Source organism: Ctenocephalides felis, unplaced genomic scaffold, assembly GCF_003426905.1.
Source record: "Ctenocephalides felis isolate EL2017-DRISC unplaced genomic scaffold, ASM342690v1 CF-g0.4_SCAFFOLD_01886, whole genome shotgun sequence".
Classification (NCBI taxonomy): domain Eukaryota; kingdom Metazoa; phylum Arthropoda; class Insecta; order Siphonaptera; family Pulicidae; genus Ctenocephalides; species Ctenocephalides felis.
The window spans coordinates 156,498,506-156,520,897 of NW_020538040.1; the positions used below are offsets into that span (position 1 = coordinate 156,498,506).

The window sequence follows — 22,392 nt, forward strand, 5'->3', positions numbered from 1 at the left end:
ATTTTGTATTTATTGTTGTTAAAAATAATATCACAAGCACGTTTAAGTTATTAGCTTTTAGTAGTGTCCGACCAAGGGATAATTAATTGGATTTTGAACTGAATTGATTTTTGAATGAATTTTATTCTTGTTCTTGTTTTTGTTTTAGACAAAATAATTAAAACAAATATTAAAAACTTTTAGTGGAAGAGTTTTATTAATCGTAATATTTATTAGTGAATTTTGAAACATTCACGCAAGCATAATAAGTCGATGACATTAAATCATTCAAATTATTTGTGAACCAAACTAAGAGAATTAATTAATTATTATATTGGCAATTGCTTTTTTTAATTTTATGCAGGTTTAGGTTGAGTATATGATGATACTCTTATAAATTATATGTTTTTCAAGATGACACAAATAAGTAGTCTATACAGAGTCTTTCAGTCTTAGTCTTTTAGTATACTCTATATTCATTGTCAGAGAACAAATATTTAGTCTGAACAAATGATATTTCTGTCTCCTTGTTTCTTCTATCATTGTAACAAATTTTCTATTAATATTTTGTACCTAATCAAATATAATTTTCAGCCCTGGTCATCATAATGCTTTATGTGAAAGCGACGCCCAATACCATCTAGTTTTTTCACTAGTTGCGTGTTTTTTTTTGATATTTTGAACAAGATTTCCTTATAAGACGCAAATTGAATTCGAAAACGCGCTGCGTGTTTACTTCTTTGATCTAACATGCAATTTGATTTAAGACTAATACCTTAATCTACTGTAGATCAGTCAGAAATCGTATGTACGGATGCTCAAATACATATTTACATTCGCAGTTAGGTTACAAAAAATATTCTACCTTTATTATCTTATGTCGATCTGTTCTGTATTAATAATAGGTTGTTGAAATTAAATTTCGACATCATTTGTTACAAATTGTTTTGTATATATATTTGGCTAGCGTTAAGAAACACTTAAAACAGATTAGTGCGTACGAAAACTATTATATAGAAAGAATTAAATGCATAAGGATGGAGCTTAATGTAATTAGGAATTTCACCGCTACGAATCTTAGATAGAATATTTTGAAGTTTTTACTTGTATTTTGTGAATATAATGAAATGTGACCATTTTTTTTCTAATCAACAGATTCTAATTAAAAACCAATAAATTAAAAAATCACGAAATACGAACTGATTCTCATTAATCTTGATTCCGGAAGCTTGTGCAAAATATTATTTGCCACATATCTTTTGGAAGGAATTAACTTCTAGAATTGCTGATGATGATGCTTTGGTATGAACAAGTAAACTGTGGCGCGCTCATTGAATTGCATGCTAATTTGTGTCATCAGAATTGCCACTGTTAACTACTTACAACTATTTATAGTATACCAACATAGGTTCAAAATATTCTTTAAATATCTTAAAGTTTGAGAATACGTTTTTTTTAAAAATCACAGTCTAACTAGCCAATGCTCAAAGATTTTGAGTATACTGATCAATGCACAAAATTCTACCACGTTTCCATGACGAGTATACTCGTCAATCACAGTTAACTGGTTAATAGAGATTCATAAATATTAATAGAACAATATTGCCTTCCATAGACACCACACATGCCGTATTATATATCATGGAACCATATACCTTTTGCGTGTGCATATGCATTATGTTTAACGTAAATATTGCCCTGATTGAGCAGTATCTATCACTGTTCGTATGAATGGCGTTCAACATGCGTTTTTCTTCGAGGATAATAATAGATACATCCAGCCCCTCAGGTAACGTCGGCATAACCGTATCAATGACAGCTAATTGACGAGCAAGGGAAGACATTACCAAGGTACTTCATCAGTCTATTATTATTATCACAAAGTAAAACAGGTGTCTGAGGTATTACGCATAACTGTGCAAAAGAATTCGATCGAGATAGATGGTATCATCTTTGTTTGCTGTTATAATTGACTTGTTCGATTTGTTTATTACTTTTTTATGACTTTAAATTGGTAAAATACCAAGCCAATTTATGGTAAAATTGATAGAAATATTTTTTCGACTTTGTGACTAAAATTACTCTTATAATTGGTTAGTTAGATTAGAGAAAACTCAATAATCAGTTTTAGTTTGCTTATCTGATCATTCTTTGAATTTAATGTAATTTTATTTAACAGTTTTGATATTTAGATTTTGTTTTTCTGAACTTTTTTCAAGTAGAAGCTGAGGAATCAAGAAGAAGGTATTATATTTATAGTCGTACTATGTGAAGCATTTGAAGGATTTAAAAGCGTGAACAATTAATTATTACTGCGTGACAGTAGTTTTTCCCAGTGATGTTATGATTGTTTTTAAGTAACTCGAGGAATCTGATGGCAAAAGTTTTAGATTCTGTAGCTATTTCATAGTTGCATTTAATTTCTGTTACAGCAGCTTTTTTGTTGCAACTATTGTATTACAGCTAGGCTAAAATTTTATAGAATCTGATTCTGTTTTTATTTTAGGGAATATTTCGTGCAAATTTTTATTGTTCAAATCTCTCTTTCTCTCTCTCTCTCAACAAATCAATCTGAATCAAAATTATTTAATTAAAATATAATTTTTAGCCTCTCGGCGTAGAATAAATGATTCAGATTAAATCTGTTGCTGACCCTATGATGTCTAAATATAACAAAATATTATTTTTTCAAAAATATTCATTTAACAGCTTTTGCAAATAATACAATTTTCATAAACTATTTGACAGATCACAAGAAACACATAATTTATACAAAAACTTACATACATATTTACAAATCCATTATAAATTATATTGCTTGATGAGTAATGACAAAAACTCTCGAATGAGAGATTTACAGATGAAGAATACTAATATTGAATTGATACAAATGAAATTGAATCTCTTAGCCAATTCTTGTGAAAAGCCTCACTATTAGAAAATTTCAAAGGTTCATAAAAAAGTTGTCTGTATTGGGTGTGCGGCATATGTTTTCCAATGTAGTTTTTACCGCTGAACACGAATCTAAAGCCAAAATTGGGGGTCAAATGGCAATAAATTGAAATAATTAAAAGAAAACTACAAAATCTCCGATTTTCTCTATTATTATTAAAATATAATTATATTATTATTGAGTTTCAATTAAATGATCTGTATAGTATGTTTTTGTATAATTCAGCAGTTTGTTTTAATGGATCTGTATTATTAGTTAGTTCTTGATAACGTCATTTACGATTGGAATGTCCAAATCATTATGAATTGCATTATGAAATATACCAGGGAGTATCAGCAATGATTCTGAAAGTTTGCATTAGTACAATATTGGACCTACTGCCACATCCATAAATTTCAATTCCGTTTTCAGTTCTGGATCATATGGGTTCACGTATAGTTTTTATACGAATTAGCAAACCCGACGAACTCCGTTTCGCCACCAGATGGTTGAAATTTTTTGTTTGTTTTATATTTGAAAAGATAAAATTTGATTTTATTAGACAACAGTAATGAATTTATTTCGATTACAAAAATGAAGCGTTTTTTAGTTGAACTTCTCTAATTTTAAGTAAATGAAAGCGAATCCGCAAATTATCCGTTTCATTGAAGTGCTCTTTGGTAAACCACATTTTTTGTTTTTTGGTCTGACGTTAACACAAACAAAGCGGATGATTTTCCAACTCGTGAACAGGCAATGTATAACTGCCCATGTGCAAAACAATAATTTTCTAAATAATCTATTTGAAATTTATCCCGCAAACGCTAAGCGATTGGCCTTGCGACTGGTTATTGGGAACGCAAGGCGAACTGGAAATTGCAATCGTTTGAAGTCAAACGGAAGACCAGTCGGTATCATTAGTATGTCACCAAATCGCCAGCAATTTTTGATTGAATGGTGAAATTCAGTGTGTGTACATCATTATTCTTTGCGGCAAGAATGCTCGTTGACTTAACCAAGCATAATTCTAATAATTCTCACTAATATCATTACTCGAATTCTTAGTTACGGTGCGTGAAGTTCCAGCAATTTGCATTAAGGCAGGATGCCATGCACCACTAATTTTGACTTTTCCAACGAATGCAAAATTGTCGAAATCGGTTCGTGCGTTATATCGTCAGGAAGGAAAACCCGACTTATTTTTATATATTTGTAGATGACATAATTGTATAGTTTAAATTTCTTTCCAAATCTACCAGAAATCATCTTAAGCTTGATTTGCTAGATTTTATATTTGATGTGAGGTCTAAAATTTTAATATTAATGTAAAATTTATTATATGTTTAGTATCGAATATCTAGTATTAAATTTGAACTGGCGTTTAAATCTGACTTCTTTCTTCTTTAATTTTCGAACCATTGAACCCATTTGATCCTGACATTCGAACGAGCCGGTAACAATACGTGCGTCCGCGTGTTTAATAGGTGCGTTTTAGCATGTTGCGACGTGTGGTAGATTGATTGCGCAAGTTACACATATCTAAGATAACGCGTTCGCTGAACGCATAATGAGGAAGTATTATTATCTTCGGCCAGTTTTCCCACATCGGCCGTCGGCGGACGGGTATAGACTCTCCCGTGCCGAGCGAAAGCGATCGGTTTAGTTACAGTTAGGGGTGGTAATATAGAAATTGACGACGTTTCATATGATTTCGATACATTATTGGAGTAAGTCGTACTCTACCTTTAGGTGGAAATTGAGGTGGAAAAAAAAAAAATTTTTTTTTTAATAAAAAATATATCATTCATTTTAATTTTACAATTTTTTTTTTAAATTTTTCATAACTAAACGTTTCATAATCAATTTTTTTTATTTCACTTTTTATTTATTTTTCGTGCAATTTTGTGTTTTTGTGTTGTTTTTCAAAGTTTATTTGTATGGTGAGTTTCTTTACATTGTTTATTTTATGGTTGTTTTTCATATATACTTTTCATATACATTGTTTTACTTATTTTTGTCTGTTAATTATGTATTTTTTTATATTGTTTTAATTTGTAACCCTGAATTATTTAATTGTAGCACTGAAGATGGGTCAAATCCAGACCCGAAACGTATGTTCTCTATAAATAAAAACATTTTTCATTAAAACTGTTTTTTATTACTGGATGGATGCCCAAGAAACAATTTTATTATATATATATATATATTATATAAATATATATATATATATATATATATATAAATATATATATATATATAGATATATCTAAATAATATATATATATATATATATATAATATATATATATATATAGAGAAAGAGAGAGAGACATTTTCCATTGTCATTTTCACACCGCAGTGCCCGAAATGGGTTATTTTCAATTGGACACATATTTTTGATCTATATTTTCAAGTGAAAATGGACATGGTTACTGCACCATGTCAGGTTGTCAAGCTCTTTATCCTTTCTATTTTAAAACAGCAATGGGAATATAGTATTCTATGAGTTATTTACTCACACTTATAAACATGCATTGGAATTATTGTGCTGAATTTTAGTATTCAGTCTAGTTCTACAAATATGTAGTAAAGTAACATTGAATATTGCCTTTTGTAGTCATCTTTTCCAGCCTTCTCAAAACTAGTCTCAAGAAGTTGAGCGACTATATTATTAGTATGATCTTCAAGTTTTAGGAAATGTTGGTCTAAAAAATATAAATTTAGATCGTCATGTTAGATCTTCCTACTGCCAAATCCAGCAACATCAATGATCTGTCTCAAAATTAATAATTAAATAAAATAAATTTATATTTTGGCAATAATATTGTCATTAATAAAGGTTGTTAGTTGCAGTTCTGAAATCTTTTTAATGGAATTATATTTATATCCTTTTTTTTGGTTGTTTCGTTAAAGTTTTAGGCTACATCCGTAACAAAATGTTTGAAATTTAGCGATTAAAAAATTTAACTAGTAGTGTATGGCATCGTGCCTTAAGGCAAATTGCTGAAACTTACCGTACCGTAACGAAATGTTTGAGGAATATTAAATGTTTTCAAATAGATTAATATAAATACTGTAACATCGTCAAATATTTATGAGAATTATATAAACTGAATTACAAAGTTGAAATTATTTATTTAAAGTATATTAGAACTTTAGTCAGAATTAAAATTAAAATCTGAATTATTTTCGCTATACAAAAAAAATTGAAAAAAAAGTAAAGATATGCAAAAGTTTTTATTTTTGATTTTCGGCCCATTACTATAACTACTCTACAGGAATTTAAAAATGCATTTATTGAACGGTTGAAATAAATCATACATGTCCCCAATATACATGAAAAATCAATTCGGTTCTTAGTTTTACGTTGTAGAAAGTTAGCGTATGGAAGTTTATTAGGAATCTTCTCGCTATTTTCTCTTCAATTTGAAAGTTTACCCTGAACTTCTAGTTGGTTTTTATGTATGGAATCGAATTTGGTAGTATGTATGTTTACTACTATAATCTAATATTTTATCAGTTACCAAATTACTTCATTTCAATGTTTATCAACTGGCACTAGGTTTAGAAGTAAAACAAAAATGTGCAAATTAACATTTGAAAAGAGCAACATCGTATGGTCGTTATTCTGAATTTTGGATACTGGTACCGATCTTAAAAATTATAATCGTATTTTTCTCTGTCGTCGACATCGACATTAAGATGTTATCAATGAATATCTGACATCTCTAGTTATGATGCACCCTTATCTATCTATCGCACGATAAGATGTTCGAACACGCACCTCTCCAGGATCTCTACCGTCCCGTTTCGTCTTGACGCCAGGTGTATTGAACCTCGTCAGGAATTCCGAAGGCAGTTCCGACTGTTTTCGTGTCGTATGTTAATCGCATAGCCTTTAAAGGATCATATTTCTGCATTACATATATGCGATTTTAATTACAAAACAATCTTCGGATGAACGTATATCTGGATAGATTTCATCAGAGTTACGTTGATGTTTGTTGAATAAATCAACGCTCGATGATGTTTAACATATGCTGATAATTTTGTGCGCTGTTAAGAACACATTAAATTTACACACGTTTGAGTGTGTTTAATTCATGGAGAAATGAATGAAATGGTTTATTGAAAGCTTTTTTATGTTCCACATTAAACACAATTATTGGTTTTCAAAGACCAAAGTGGCTATAATGAAACAAGCAGGAGATTGCTTAACACTAGATTTTGCCCAGTTTCATTTGTGTTTGGCAATTAAGTTTTGCCCAAAACTAGTTGAATAGAGTACAGTAGTACAAGACACTTGATTGATGAATACTTTCTATACAAATGTTTTTATTGTATTGAAGTCCATAGTCTTCGATATGTAAGCGGACATTGGAAACATATTTCGATTTTTATGATAATTACATTTGACATAATTTATTGCAAAACTTTGTAAGTTTTAAAAGTTAAAAAAAATCTTTGCATTTTGGTGTCAAAAGAAAAAAAATAAAAAAATCACAATCTGCACCGAAACATGCATCAGTGGCGACATCTCAGTCCATTTCCATATCTCATTGCAAATATATTCGTATTTTCTTTTTTCGTCAAATATATTTGTATTTTCTTTGAAAAAAGATTTAGTATACAGAACATTGAAATTAAAAAGCTCAAGGGTGCAATAGGACAATAATAGAGTCTATATATAATTATTAAAACAAAATCCTTTTATATAAAACGATAATTATCCCAATCTGGACATACGGAATTGAGCTATGGGCCGTGCGCAAGTAACTCAAATATAAAAATAATACAAAGAGCGCAATCGAAAATTTTAAGATGCATTGTGAACGCACATTGGTATGTTACAAATGACACTCTACATAAAGACTCAAAAATTAAAACTATTAATGAAATGATAAAAGAAAGGAGCAAAAAATACCACGGAAAATTACTAAGTAACCCAAAAAAATATCTAAAAGAATTAAGCGAGGAATCTCCTACTCGAAGATTGAAAAAAAAAATGGCCAAACGATCTTAAATAAAATGTCAGAAAATAAAAAAAGAGATATCTCATAGGAGATAATCTCTTAAATGCATTTGCACCCAGCATATTGTCTTAAAAAATGTATATTATTTTGATCGGCAATAAATCTATGCAATATATATATATATATATATATATATATATATATATATATATATAATTATTATGAGAGTATTATAGTTTATGATAAAAAGCTGGTAGCTAACATTCTTTATTTTTCCTTTACCTTTCAAATACCGATGCTATATCGAATGCGTCATTCTTAATGAATCTATAAGCAGTTATTGAAAATTATTCTTCGTCCAGCAGTTAGTGAATTTATTATAATTACTTCCTTAGGCATGTGTCTATGTAAACAAACAATACATATCTGTATCTTATAAAACATTCTCAAATTCTCATAATTATCTAATAAGATCTAGTTTTTTCACTGTTGCAATGCATTATAACTGTTCATAGTATAATGAGCACATTTTACATAACATCAAATTCCGATTCAATTTGTTCGGCCTATAGTAATTATATTTTTAATTTATTCAAGTGGATTTAACATAAATTATAAATTCAGTTTCAAATGTTTAAATTAAAGAGTCTTTTCGATTTGAACGCACTCGAAACCAGTAGTTGCAGAAAAAAGTGATTTGTTTCTTGACACAGTAGCTCAAAATTATATCTACATAAAGTCGCACGTTATGACAATATTTGAATTCATTGTGTGAAAAGAATAAAATTGAATATAAATATGCACATCTTTCATTTTCAAATTACTTTAAAACAATTTTTTCTGTGATGTGAGAATTTAAATCTCTTCGTATTCTTGCCCTTGGTTTTCGGTCAGGATAACGGAGCCTGAAGATTTGCGGTTTGTTCTGATTATTGATTCGTCGATATATAATAATGCTCCCGAGTTATAAAAAAATAATTAAGCTATTTTTATGATTCCTAGCCATTACTGGTTATGCTACTGGCTATTTTTTTCGATCTCGTTTTCCGATTTAACGAGCGTGCGCTCGGAATGAGTGGTAAATCATGTTTCGCATACCGATGTAATAAGATGTGGAAGCACTTACAATTGCACGATAACAGAAAAACCCAATTTTGATGAAAGTATTATTTATAGATCTATCTCTAGTCTTCAATTAAACGGCGCGGAAATATCGGCACGAGTAATTTCTGTTTATCAAACAGAGATATAGGATTGGCGCGGATCTTTGGCGGATCCGAAATCCAAATTATATACAATCCGACCGAGTACATATCGAGGATTAGAAAAAATAAATGCATTTCAAGGCTCATGAAAAATAAATTACTCATGTGATTTAACGTGATGTCGTTAGTTATTTACTTTTTAATAATTAATTTACAAATGCATGGTTGTACTCGTACATAATATTAGTTACAATTTTGGTATACAACATTCCATCAGATTCATTTGCACATTTATTACTATCCACTTCTGGCACAAGCATTATATGTTTTATATTACTATTTAATAATATTTTCCAATACATTTAAATAGAATTAAAATTGACTAAATGATGCTTTTTAATAGTAACAAGGTATTTTTTTCCAATGTAGTATTCTTTGGATAATTTTTTTCAAATGTTGAAAGGTAAATAAAAAGTATATTAAAAAATGTTTTTTGCATCAAAGTACTTTGATTATTGATTTTACAGGAGATCTCCTTTGATCCTCCACTATATCACCAAAGCCTTACAAGACTTTGTGTCCGTTTCATATTTTATATTATTTTCCAATTGGATGAATATAAATGAGCGTCTGTATAAGTTCGTTACACTCAAAAGAAGCATCAACGGAGCGAATTACGCCGAAATCAGTGACTTATTTATTTATGGCAGCCAATAACGGCTTGGATATCACTAGCAATTGTGAATTCATAGACGACTGCTTTTACATGACATCATATATCTTCTTCATTGTGGTGCACGATATATAGCGTTTTAATTTATTTTTCCATTTAATTAATTTATTATACCACATTTCGTAATCCACAATGATTTTTATTATGATCATATAAATCTGACCACTTTTTATATTTATATTATATGAATGATGGTATCACCTATCCTTTTTAAGTTGTTTTGCAATAAAACATAATTTATTTCCTGATATAATGGAATTTGTTTTGTTCAATGTCTATCTTTTATCTTCTATCAAATTTCTATTTAATTCATTATTTATAATATCTGTTTAAATATGATTCTGTGTTGCTGTTAATTTATAGGGTTATAATTTATATCTAAAAGTACTGTACCTACATTGTATTACTTATTGTGTTGTTTGAATAGCAATTTAGCAAAGTCGTTTAGAATCGATTATATTATTAATTATTTTGACTTTTCGATTTTGAATTATATTTTTGCACCTTTGAGGTTTAATGTTTAGTAGATGACTAAAACTACGTAACAACCAGTACAAAATTGAAAAATATTTTTACTACATTTTACTACTTTGTTAACATAAGCATATATTACACACATATTGAACTGAAAACGGATTAAATTAAATGAAGTATTATACATGTAAATGTAAGAAAGTAGGAATAGTTTTTGATGAAAAGCAAAAAGTATTTTTTAAGTAAACAGTCAAAAATGTTATTTAAATAGCTAAATCTCAATTCTTATTGGCTAAGTATAATGTTTCTACTTTTTTAGAAGTCTATGCAACTTGCCCTAGCGTAATAATGCTATTTAAGACAACTTATTTTATACATTTATAGCTGCAAAATAGTCTGAACAACTTGACATTTCGGAATATACAGTACTACCCCGCCTAACGCAGTTTCGTTTAGCGCTGTTTCGGTTTAGCGCTCTTTTATTAAAGCTCAGTTTTTGAAGGTGAAAATGTGCAAGATATCGAATAATTAATTCAAGTAGTAGCACAGTCTTTCTAATGATGCGCTCAATGGATTAACTGAACAAGAAGATAATAAAAATGTTGACAGCAGTGATTCAGAGTTAGAGCACAAAGAATTTTCGATGGCGTTTGTAAAAAGGAGTTTGTCTATAAAGAAACTCGTAGTCTTTATATTATATATTTTATTTATGATGAAATAGTAACAACACTATGTATGATTATATTTATCATTTATAAAACGTAGATAGTATTTGTGTATTTACAATGAGAAAGAAAAAGTGTTAAGAATTATAATTTTGGCAGTTCGACAGAGAGAAACAAGAGAGAGATCCGAATACTGACGCTTGCACTTTTGTTTCGCGCAGTGCTGTCACTATGATGAGCCAAAAATAATGTTTATCTGTCAAGTTGAGATGCGATGTGTGTTGACAGGTCGCTACATCTACCATACTGAAATAATGGATCAACTCATTGAAAATGATCCGAATTTTGACAAGAGCTCAAGATTAAGGCACTTTGTTACAGATGCTCTATCCGTATATGTAGAACTTTTAACAGCACAATGCAAAAGTAAAAAGCAAAAAATATTAGATGCTTTTGTCACAAAAAGGCAGAATAATGAAAACGCGGAAGGCTAAGTAAATATGACTGACTTCGAATTTAATTTCAAGAATGTTCATTTTGTTATTGATATTTTGTTTTTGCCACTGCCACTTCTTCATAACCAGTATACCTGTCAATGGCAAATTGTCTTTATACGGAAGACGTATATACTCATAAATAAAGAAAATTCTGCCAATTCTGCATGGTGAGTATATGCGTCAATCACAGTTAACCCCTTAACTTACAATTTAGATTCGAAAATGTTGGACCAAAGTTGTACAAGCTTATGCAGCGTTTGTGACTATTTTCCCACACAGTGTACAGATTTTCAAAAATAAAAATAATTTTGTGTTTTATAGTTTCGTAGAAATATATCTTTTGTAATACTTGCGATTACTGTACCGGGCCATGCCTGTAATGCGTAATATTTGCTTCTGGCCCGATTTTCGCACGCGGACTATGCCTGTAATATTTACGTTTGGCCTAGAATCACACGCGGGCTCTGCTCGTCATTTTATGTTAAGGGGTTAACTGGTCAATATATAGTTCATCACATATTTCAGTGATACCGCAAAGTAATATCGATTCATCTTGTTATTATTAGAAAGCTTTCGGTGTGTTCGAGTTACAGAGGCAAACGCCTCTGTATGTGCGTATTTGCATGTTTGATTTGCAGTTTAATATGCAATGCGGTTATGTACATAAGCAAGCTGGTTATTATGCGTGGATCCGCACCGTACTTAACGCCAGGCTTTTCGTCTCGAACCATTGCGAACTATGCGAACGACTGTTATGACCTTTTGGTCTGCGGTCTCCTGGCCGTAATTCAATTCAATCCGCTCTGGCCGCAGTCCGGTAATTCAAGTATGAGCTACCGTATCCACCGGACAACAATGCCGTATCGAGGATATAGTATTCAAAGACCGACTTACGTGATCTGATTTATATATGACGTAGTAAAGTTATTTTATGCTGGAGATTTATGGATATTGACTACTATCTTGGTTGTACTAGATTGCTCTTTATTTGACCAGCTAACTATGATTGACGAATATACTCGTCAAGACAAAATTTTGTGTATTGGCGAGTATATTCGTCATGTGTATAAAATAATGATCATTTGCTATTTAAATTGCAATTGCTGAAAAAAAAACTAAATATTTTATGAAATGTCAAGTTGTTTAGAATTTTGACGCTATCAGTGTATAAAATAAGTAGCTGTAAGTCGCATTTTACCTTAAGGCAAGTTGCATGAACTTCAGAAATGAGGAAACACTTAATCAATAGGAATTAATACTTAGCTATTCAAATAACATTTAAATTGCTTATAAATAAAATTTTTGTTTTCCACCAACAACTAATCAATGCGATTACAATTGATACCTTTTAAGAAACTTAAGTATGGACAAAATGACATTGTGTTTTGTTTTTCAACTATATTTATTTATTTAATGATATAACCAGTCTTAATGGTTTTTACTTCATCTTTGGTTCATTGACTACTAGTAAGATAGTATTTGAATTGAGTAGGAATTATAATAACATATTTATTAAGGAAAAGTGCAATATAAACGTGACGTTTAGGATAAGGGCTTGCTGATATGCTAGTTTTGAAGAATTTGTTTAAGAAAATTGTTTCGTTCTTTTTGGGACATTAGTACATGAAACATGAACCCAAAGGGTAGAAGTCATTCATCGTAACCAATTTTCGCTGGTCTCAGAACCAAAAAAGAGAGTTTTGCAATAACTGTAAGTCTCTTCTTTTTACCGGTGGATCTTTTGGTCTGTTTTAAGCAATTATTACTTGCATACTTCGAGTAGAAATTAAAAACCAATCACCTTTGACAAGTTTTAATATTTTTTTCCAAGCCCTGTAGTTTTTGTCATGTCATTCATGTCATTTTATCCATTGCATAAGTATGTCATTTTGTACGAAATTGAACAAAAATGAATAATCAATCAAAATTCTACCAAACCATTATTACAATCACTAGTAGTGGTTTATATTAATATCCCCGAAATATATGAGAAACATACCCTCAAAATGAACTTTTCAAGGCGCGAAACACGTTTGAACAGATTACTGTGACAAAACTGTGACAATGACGCTCAACATCTGATAAGATTCTTATTTTGTTTTTCCTCAGTCGCGGAAACGTTAATAAACTTAGCCAATTTTTAAATAGGGCCACTGTGTCATTTTGTCCATGTAAACCATTTTGTCCGTATTTCCCCTACAAGTTATTGTATTAATTTAATTTGAATTATTTTACATATTTAACAAATTACATTCTATTTTGTGTTCTAAAAATGTATTTTATTTAAAAGTGCACGACAACGGTGATCAGTACTGAACACAGAACTTATTATATCTATACGGTGCACGTACTAAGAATACTAATTTTAAATTTTATAGATGTTTTAAAAATAAAATACTTTTCGTATGACTGAAATATTTTATAATGTTCGTATCACTCGTTTTATAAAGTACAATTTTTACATTCATATGTATAAAATTTAATAAAAAAATATTACGTTTTTAGTTTAATTCGTTTGCATATATGCTTACATTAACAAAGGTATAAAATATAATAATAAAGTCTGCCAATTTTGTAAAATAAACCCATATTTTTGATCCGAAATCTTGTCAGCGCAACTTACTCTGCGATTGAATATGCTCGTCATGGACTCGATTCGGACTGTGCGCTAATAATCAATTATATTCATGTTACTAATATGAAATACGGAATAGTTGTTGAACAATTTCAATTCTTATATCTGTACTCCGTACCCTTATATCAAATTGAACGATTTGCGAAACAAAACATGCTAACAAAAATTGTTTTAAAAACTAAAAAAGCAGATGTTTTAAGATTATTTAATAATGATGTACCGGATGCAAATCAAAAGCAATATAATTAGCTGAACTCGAAAAATCGGAGTCTTTTGCAAAGTATATAAAATGCAGGTTCTTATCCTTTAATTAGTTATTTAAAAACTGACGGCTTCCGTAGATCTGTCTCTACTAACCTGGTTGACTGTCAGCATTCGATGCGAATAGGACGCACAGACCCGTTTCGTAGTTGACAGCTTTACATGTGTCATTTGCTTGACACGCGTCCAAACAATCTGTCAACATCAGAGTACCTGGTAGTGATTCCAACAGTTGGGTAGGCGCCGAGAACACGTATCTGCAACAATCATTCGAAGAATTAGAATTTATTTATTTTTCTTTGTAATGGAATGAATTATGCATTGTTTTTTATTGTCCTATGCAGTAATTGAGTTAGTTATATTTAAATGAAGTTGATCAAATGGTATGCACATGCATATTTCTATTAATAGAATAGTAGCAATCAATTTTTTATGATTACATGCTTTTTGATTGGTAACTTCACATGTACATGCCGATCCAAAAGTGACTTTACAGAAATTTATTACAGAAGTAATTTTTTTCTTTTAATACACACTCAAAAATCAATTGATAGATATTTTAAGTTGAACAGATCTTCTTACCGAATCACCTACTTATCACGTGTTACGAGTATTTAGAATAATTATATTTATTTATTAGTAACAATTATCGATAAATTTTATTTAATAAATATTTACAAATATTTATTAATTTAAATAAAATATAAATTAATAAAATATATTTATTAATTATTTACAAATGTACGATTCGTGCTGAATTTTTAACTTTTTGTAGGGTAAGTTATAGTAACCGCGATAAAATCGAAAATGAGAATCTTTGCATAAGTTTTAAGTTTTTATAAACATTTTGGCGTAGAAAAAATTGATATGTGTGTTTGTTTGTTTGTGTGTGTGCGGATACAAATTTTTGTCGACGATTCCGGAAACACGAATTAACCGATTAGAATAACTTAAAAAAACGTTCGATTTGTATTGATGGGAGATGTGCTGATTAGTTTTTGGCAAAGACAGGTTCAGCCGTTTTGAAGATACGGGGCCAAAAGTGCCAAAAATAGTAATTCAGTTTTTGACGTAACGGAACGACCTATTTGAATGATTCAAGAAACATGTGTTAAATTGCTAACTTCCCGTAGGGTAAGTAGAAAATGAAAACTGTTGCATATATTTACGTTCTTCAAGGTCTTCGGAACATTTTGGCATACCTTAGAAAAATTGATGTATGTGTGTGTGTGTGTGTGCGTTTATGTATGTGTGTGTATGCAGATACAATTTTTGTAGACGATTTCGGAAACGCGAATCAACCTATTTGAAGAATTAAAAAAAACATTCGATTTGCATTGATGGGAGACGTGCTGATTCGTTTTTGGCAAAAACAGGTCCAGCCGTTTTGAAGATACGAAGCAAAAAGTGTCAAAAATAGTAATTCAGATTTTGAAGTAACTGAGCGTCCTATTTGAATGATTCAAGAAGCACTTTATTTGTATTGACGAAACGAAGAATTGATTAAATTTCTGAGAAGGCAAGTTAGTGGTTTCGGAGATCAAATAATGCAATTTGGCGATTTGTGCCTTAAGGCACGATGCACCACTAATTTTTAGTTAATTTGTATTTCGTAGTTTGTACCATTTATACTGAAAATATTTTTTTTATATTTGTTTATGAAATAGCGCATTAATTGTCTTAATAACAAGAGAAATAAGTGTGGGAAAAAACTATTTCCGCAAAGCAGAATAATATTTTTCGTTTTTCACAGTAAATGGTTAAGGATATAAATTGTTGACAATTTATTCAGAAAATTTATAGCGATGCGCTTATATTTTTATGAGGAAGATGTTATATGAAAGATTGTAATTAATCGCCATGCGTGCGCATTCTTCTACAAACGTACGACCGCTAAATAGAGTAAAAGACCCTCCAACTGTGATAAACTAACAAGCTCGGGCTGTCTTCGCATTTATCATTCCGGGGTGATATATCTGCAAGCCAGTTGGACGCAATCGCAAGGGTGATCATAGGAGTTAGGTATGTGAGAAGGATTAGAAATGTTACGTGATGATAATGAATGTCCAGAGATGCTTTATAGTGGTAGAACGAGGTCTAAGGAATCCGGTCGCGTCGTCGCTCTTTCGACTGATTTGTCGCCAGCACTTTGGGACTCCAACTGCTAAGTTGTGTGTTGACATAGCTTCCGCTAGAATGCTCTAAGAAATTGTCAACAACGATCTAGAAACGCTTAGTTATGGGATTTAAGAAGATTTTCATTCGGACATGGCGTTGGTAACATTCAACATATATGTATGTATGTATGTATGTATGTATGTATGTATATATATATATATATATATATATATATATATATATATATATATATATATATATATATAATATATATTAGTTCTACCGGAAAGTTCTGTCCGCTTTTGGAATAAAACAAAATATTGCCATTATCATTAATCTCTTGATAGCACGAGTGCAGTTTGTATATCCTATTTTTGGAATATGTTTCATCTTTAGATGCTAAAAATTGAACCAGTGTTTGTTGACATCTTCTGCGTCTTTTAATTTGTTGCCCGTCGAAATAGTTGGTAAAGACAAATACAAGTGATAATCAGAGGTTGCACGTAATCCACTTTTCATCTGGTTCAAGTAGGGATTGATTTTGTTCCAAAATAAGCAAAAATGTGCATATGACAACTTGAATACTTTCACACAAATCCTATCTTTCAAGTATTGAGTAGTTTTTCCAACATGTCAATTTAGTATGCAGTGTCCCTTTACGGCTGACAATTGCAAATTCCCCAAATTTACTAAATGTTTTTAACTGGACAGTTGTAAATAAAATAGAGAATAAATAAAACCTATCTTTCAAATATGATCAGAAATGGTTTGTTGAACTCAATTAGGCCTTTCTGCGATCCTCAATGTTGTCAGAAAAGGATCTTGATCTAACATTATCTTAACAACATGGTCGTCGATCAAAGATGCTCGCCTGGAATAGAAAGGTTGAAATCACCTGTTTCAAATTTTTCTTAACATATTTCTATCAGATACTGTGCCTTTACCAATCACTTTTAATAAATTTCTACATGCTTCTGTAGCCTTTCTTCCTTGTTGAAATTGATATAAAATACAGTGGCGTAAACGAACTTTGTCAGTTGTCACGGTTATACTGTCATTTTACACTTAAACTTATGTGAGTCAACTTTCTTATAGTTTATAATCTATGCCAATATGTAAACATTAAGCGATAAAAATATAAGGCTGAGAATGGAATAAACGTGAGGAAAATGATGTCATAATTTGGGATAGAAGAACCACTTTCCGGTAGACGTAAATATATTAAGGGTGGTCCTTAATATGGACATTTTTGAATTTCCTTGTTCCCAAGGGCTCAAATGCTTCCAAATTGATAAAAAAATCTTCTATGAGTTTTAGCTCATTGTCTTTTCGATAGTGCGCATTTCAATCAAAGTTTTGTATGGAAATAGCATGGGAAAATTGTCAAAAATTTTAAAAATGTTTATAACTTAGCGAACAAATGAATGAGTTGTATTCAAAATTCGACGCTATACAAAACAAATTATAAAAATCCTGTTTTGCAGAGCCTTGAATTTTCAATAAAAGATGACACACGAATTGTCACTTTTAATTCATTTATCGCTAAGATATACCTAAAAAAAATTTCGAATTGTTTTTGATGCTATTTCCTTACAAAACTTTCAGAGAATTGTTCATTATCAATTTGGAACCATTTGAGCCCTTGGGAGCAAGGAAATACGAAAATGTCCATATTAAGGATTACCATAATATATATATATATATATATATATATATATATATATATATATATATATATATATGTATATATATATATATATATTACCATAATATATATATATATATATATACATATATATATATATATATATCACACGATATAAATTAATAAGTTTATTCACTATTTCCGCTATAATGAAGTATCGCAAGTGAGTTGCAATGTTTAATGAAAGATGAGCGCATAACGGCGGGGTCGATTAAAAGAAAAGAATGCTTCTATCAGCGGTACAGTCGAACGCTCACGATTAAAACACCCCATTTATTTACATAGCTCAACAAATCTCTGACAGCGAAATGCAGTATCTAACGTAAATGCGATTTGCCATGTGCACTTGTAACATGTCCCATTAACCGACAACGTTGTTGTACGAGCATCCGTATTTCTTATCTATTCGATGTGAAACAAATTGCAAGCATACTTGATGGGAATCAAATGCCTAACATACATATATGCACAGTGCACATATCACTGCTGAATAAGTCTGGTTCTTCTACTCGTGAACCGTATTGTAAAAATCTCTCCTTTTCACATTTTTCTGTATAATAATTTGTTGTGTCAGGGTATTTTTCATCCACGTACTTGTCGGAAATTGAATTTTTCTTTCCATTTCCCTTTTGTATTTTGTCTTAAACTTTTTTATCTGTTTATTCTTCACCCGAAGAGGGCAAGAAATACATGTCACAACCGTACCCACAAAATATGTTGGAACCGTACCCTACACACACTTTTGAAAACAAATCATCATTATCACTGAGCCAAATTCTCTAATAATAAGATAAAATTAAATAACTACTAGCGTTCAACTTACAACAAAATAACAAAAAAGTAATCTGTGTGTATACAATTAACAGTTATGATTAATAAAATCAAACGTGAAAACTAACTTTTGACTCTTTAATGCGGTCTGCTGATTATGTTAATCGATTATGTTAAGGCGCTGCCTGAAAGCAATAATGGGAACTTGTTTGAACAATCATACTTGATCTTTCTCCCTTTCGGACCCTATCTTAAAATCAGTATAGTTTGACTGTTATTACCGTACTCTGTCTCCCCTACATAAAATTGCTACCGAAGCGATCATTATTATTTATATATTTTCATTTAAATAATAATACTTAAGTGCAAATCACGTGGTTTATAAAATCATTAGTTTAATTACCTACATAATTTTGTAGATTTTTAACTAAATGAAGTTCTAACGATAGCAATTTTACTATAAATGGAGTTTTAACGAGCCGTTCAAGTGATGCAGTTATAATAAATTTTAAATCTTCGCCGAAGTTAATTAGGTGAATACAAGAAGTCAGTAAGAACAATGATAGATAATGATACATATAGTATTTAGTATATTAAATAATTGCAGGTAGAGAGTTTATATAGGTGTTTATATAGTTTATCAATGCCAAAAGCACTTTCTTATAGAAAGAGGAAAAGATTTTCGCACAAAGAAGTAAATTTATAAAGGATAAAATATATCTTTATTTTATTGTTAACAAAATATGTTGTATCATGAACGCATGACATGAAAGATGCTGGGATTTTGTGATTTCTAATTAAATGTTGCAGAGAAAAATTAATCGAAGTCAAAAATTCTGAATTCGTAATTACTAAAATATTAATGAAAAATGAGAAAATATTGAATTGAGCATTTAAAAGCATTTTCTAAATATATTGTTAAAACTTGTACAAAATTTGATAATTTTTTTTACATGTAAATTAGTCATCTTAAACTAAATATTTTTTATACGTCTATGCAAAACAATTCTTTACATTCAAATGGACTCACTTCTTCTTTTTCACGAAAATCATTGTATCCGAATTTATATACATAAATGCGTACATTCATACATTTTACAATTCTTCTGAAAATGAATGCTAATCTGTACCATTTAGGAAAATTATTAGCAATGCTTATCAAATTGATGGGTAACTCCTTGAGCATATGTTATGTGATAAGGCAAGCATATACGCGCTAGACTTTACTTTAAAGATGAACATCGATATAAGAAAAACATTGCAAGTGATATCAGTAATCAACTTCAATAAAAATTCTAGTTCTTCGATCTCGGCATTTGAAATTTATTATTATGTTCATAAGACTTTATCTCTGCCTCAAACATGGTATGGCCAAGAGTTCAAATGTTTGATTCCTTGTTTGTTTGTTCCTAAAAATGTATTTCATCAACATTGCACATTTATACAAGACCATTTTATAACCCTAAAGATCAGCATTTAGCTCAAACATGTAATTATTAAGCCTTCTTCAACAGCGTTAATTGAATAGCAGCACATTTGCGAAGTTTTATATTAGATTGTAGTAGCCATAGGCTGAATTTTCTTAGTGAGCTTTGCTAAAGATGCTCTTCGTTCATGCGGAAGTGACGCTTTCGGCAGTGCTTGATTTTATAATTAGTTCTACCTTTTAGCTATCAACTACATTGTAAATATCCCATTAATAGGCAAGTAAATACCCATCGAGTCATTTCCGACACATTGCTATATGGCATGTTGCGAGGATTTACATTTGCTTCGCATTCTCATCATATATAATATAGATTAGGCCTAACGAACTTGCAGCCTGCGGACTACGTGCGGTCATCTGCATTTGCTTTTAATATCTATGAATCATATTGTAATTGAATACTAATAAACATGTAATTTATAAGTTTGTACCAAAATGTAAACAGTCTACGCATCAGTTTCATGCATATAGACTTAATGATTTATTATTCATTAGGTGATCCATTACCACTCCTTAGTCGATCAATTAATGAAATTTATGTAACGATCGCCGTTGTTTGTTATGATTTTATTATAATTGCATAATGATATTTTTAACCGTTATGTTTCGTTTATTATTCGTATAGATAATTATTATATTGTATGCTGATACGACTACCGTTTTTATAATTAATTTATTCACATAATAATTAATTATATTACTTGACTAGCCGCGTCGCTCTCCAGAAGTACTAGTTCAGGTGATGCTCGGATGTGTTTAGGCGTGTATCGCAATAACAAATCTGACAAAACTTGTGTTTTAATATGTCACTATGTATGAAATATGTAAATAGAAACTGTTCAGAGAATGTCTGCATTAAATTAACACATGTGTAATTCATTTCGTAGAGCAGGGTAAAGAAACTAATAAAAATGTATTTTCGTGAAATTCATTAGCATTTTAGCATGCTTTGGAGATACGGGACATATATTTTTATAATTTTAAATATCTTTGAAATTCTAGTAAGCAAACGTTTGAAATACGGTTGATATCAAATTTATTTTGCGTTGTTTCAACATTTTATAAGTTGCAAATTTTATGGCATAGGTAGTATAGACTAAGCCTAAGAGGTCAATTTTCAGATAAAATTGAAATGTTATAGCAACGCTATGTTACTGTCCGATCTTCGTATGACCTCTCAAATATTTATGTATTTGCTGTGCGATCAGTCGTTTTACACATGAAGCCAAATGTTTACAAACTGTTTACAAGAGGATTTTTCAAAATTCTAATTATTTTTGGCGATATAGTTATTTGACCATGTTAATCCTCCTCTGGTTCCTTCCTACGCGAAACTTTGAATGCGTTTTCTCGAAACTGTCTTTTTCGATATGATCACGATACCCACGATATCTCGGCTTCTACTGGGCCTATTTACTTAAAATTTTTACAGAGTCTTCTATATAGGCTTCTCTTCAGTATGAACTGATTATAAATTCAGATTATTACTATTTTTTAAAAAAAATCGAGAATATCCAAAAAAATGTAATTTTTTCTCAGGCTATCGCTATTTTGGGAAAATTGTCCGCAGTTCATACAATTTTTTTCTTTAGATTATTTGAAGGGCCAAAATCAAGGATGATATGGTTAGGTGCCAAATTTTTTTGACCCCGCCCCACTTCATCACCTTCTAGAATTAAAACTTTGACTATTTTCTTATATTTTCAAAATCTTAACGGCCTTTCAACAATTCATGCGTTTGACCAGAATACCCACTTAATTCAACAATCTTTTATAAATTTTTACATATTTTGATGTTACATTTAGAATATGGAATAATTATTAACCTTCTATACCTCACATATATTAATATGGCCACCAATATCGAAATTGTACTCAGTAATTGTTTAAAATTTAAATTATATTTTGAACGAATATTATTTGTCATTCTATGTTCTAAACTATTTTTCTATAGATCTG

At 30.3% G+C, this 22,392-nt stretch overlaps 1 protein-coding gene across 1 annotated transcript in view; it reads right to left on the reverse strand.

Moving 5' to 3' along the window:
• The window catches only part of LOC113376103, a 70,399-nt gene that overhangs the window by 42,717 nt on the left and 5,290 nt on the right, over nucleotides 1–22,392 (reverse strand). Inside the window, exon 2 of the mRNA XM_026616030.1 lies at nucleotides 14,450–14,610. Within this exon, the coding sequence (XP_026471815.1) occupies nucleotides 14,450–14,610 (161 nt within the window). The remainder of the gene's footprint in view (nucleotides 1–14,449; nucleotides 14,611–22,392) is intronic.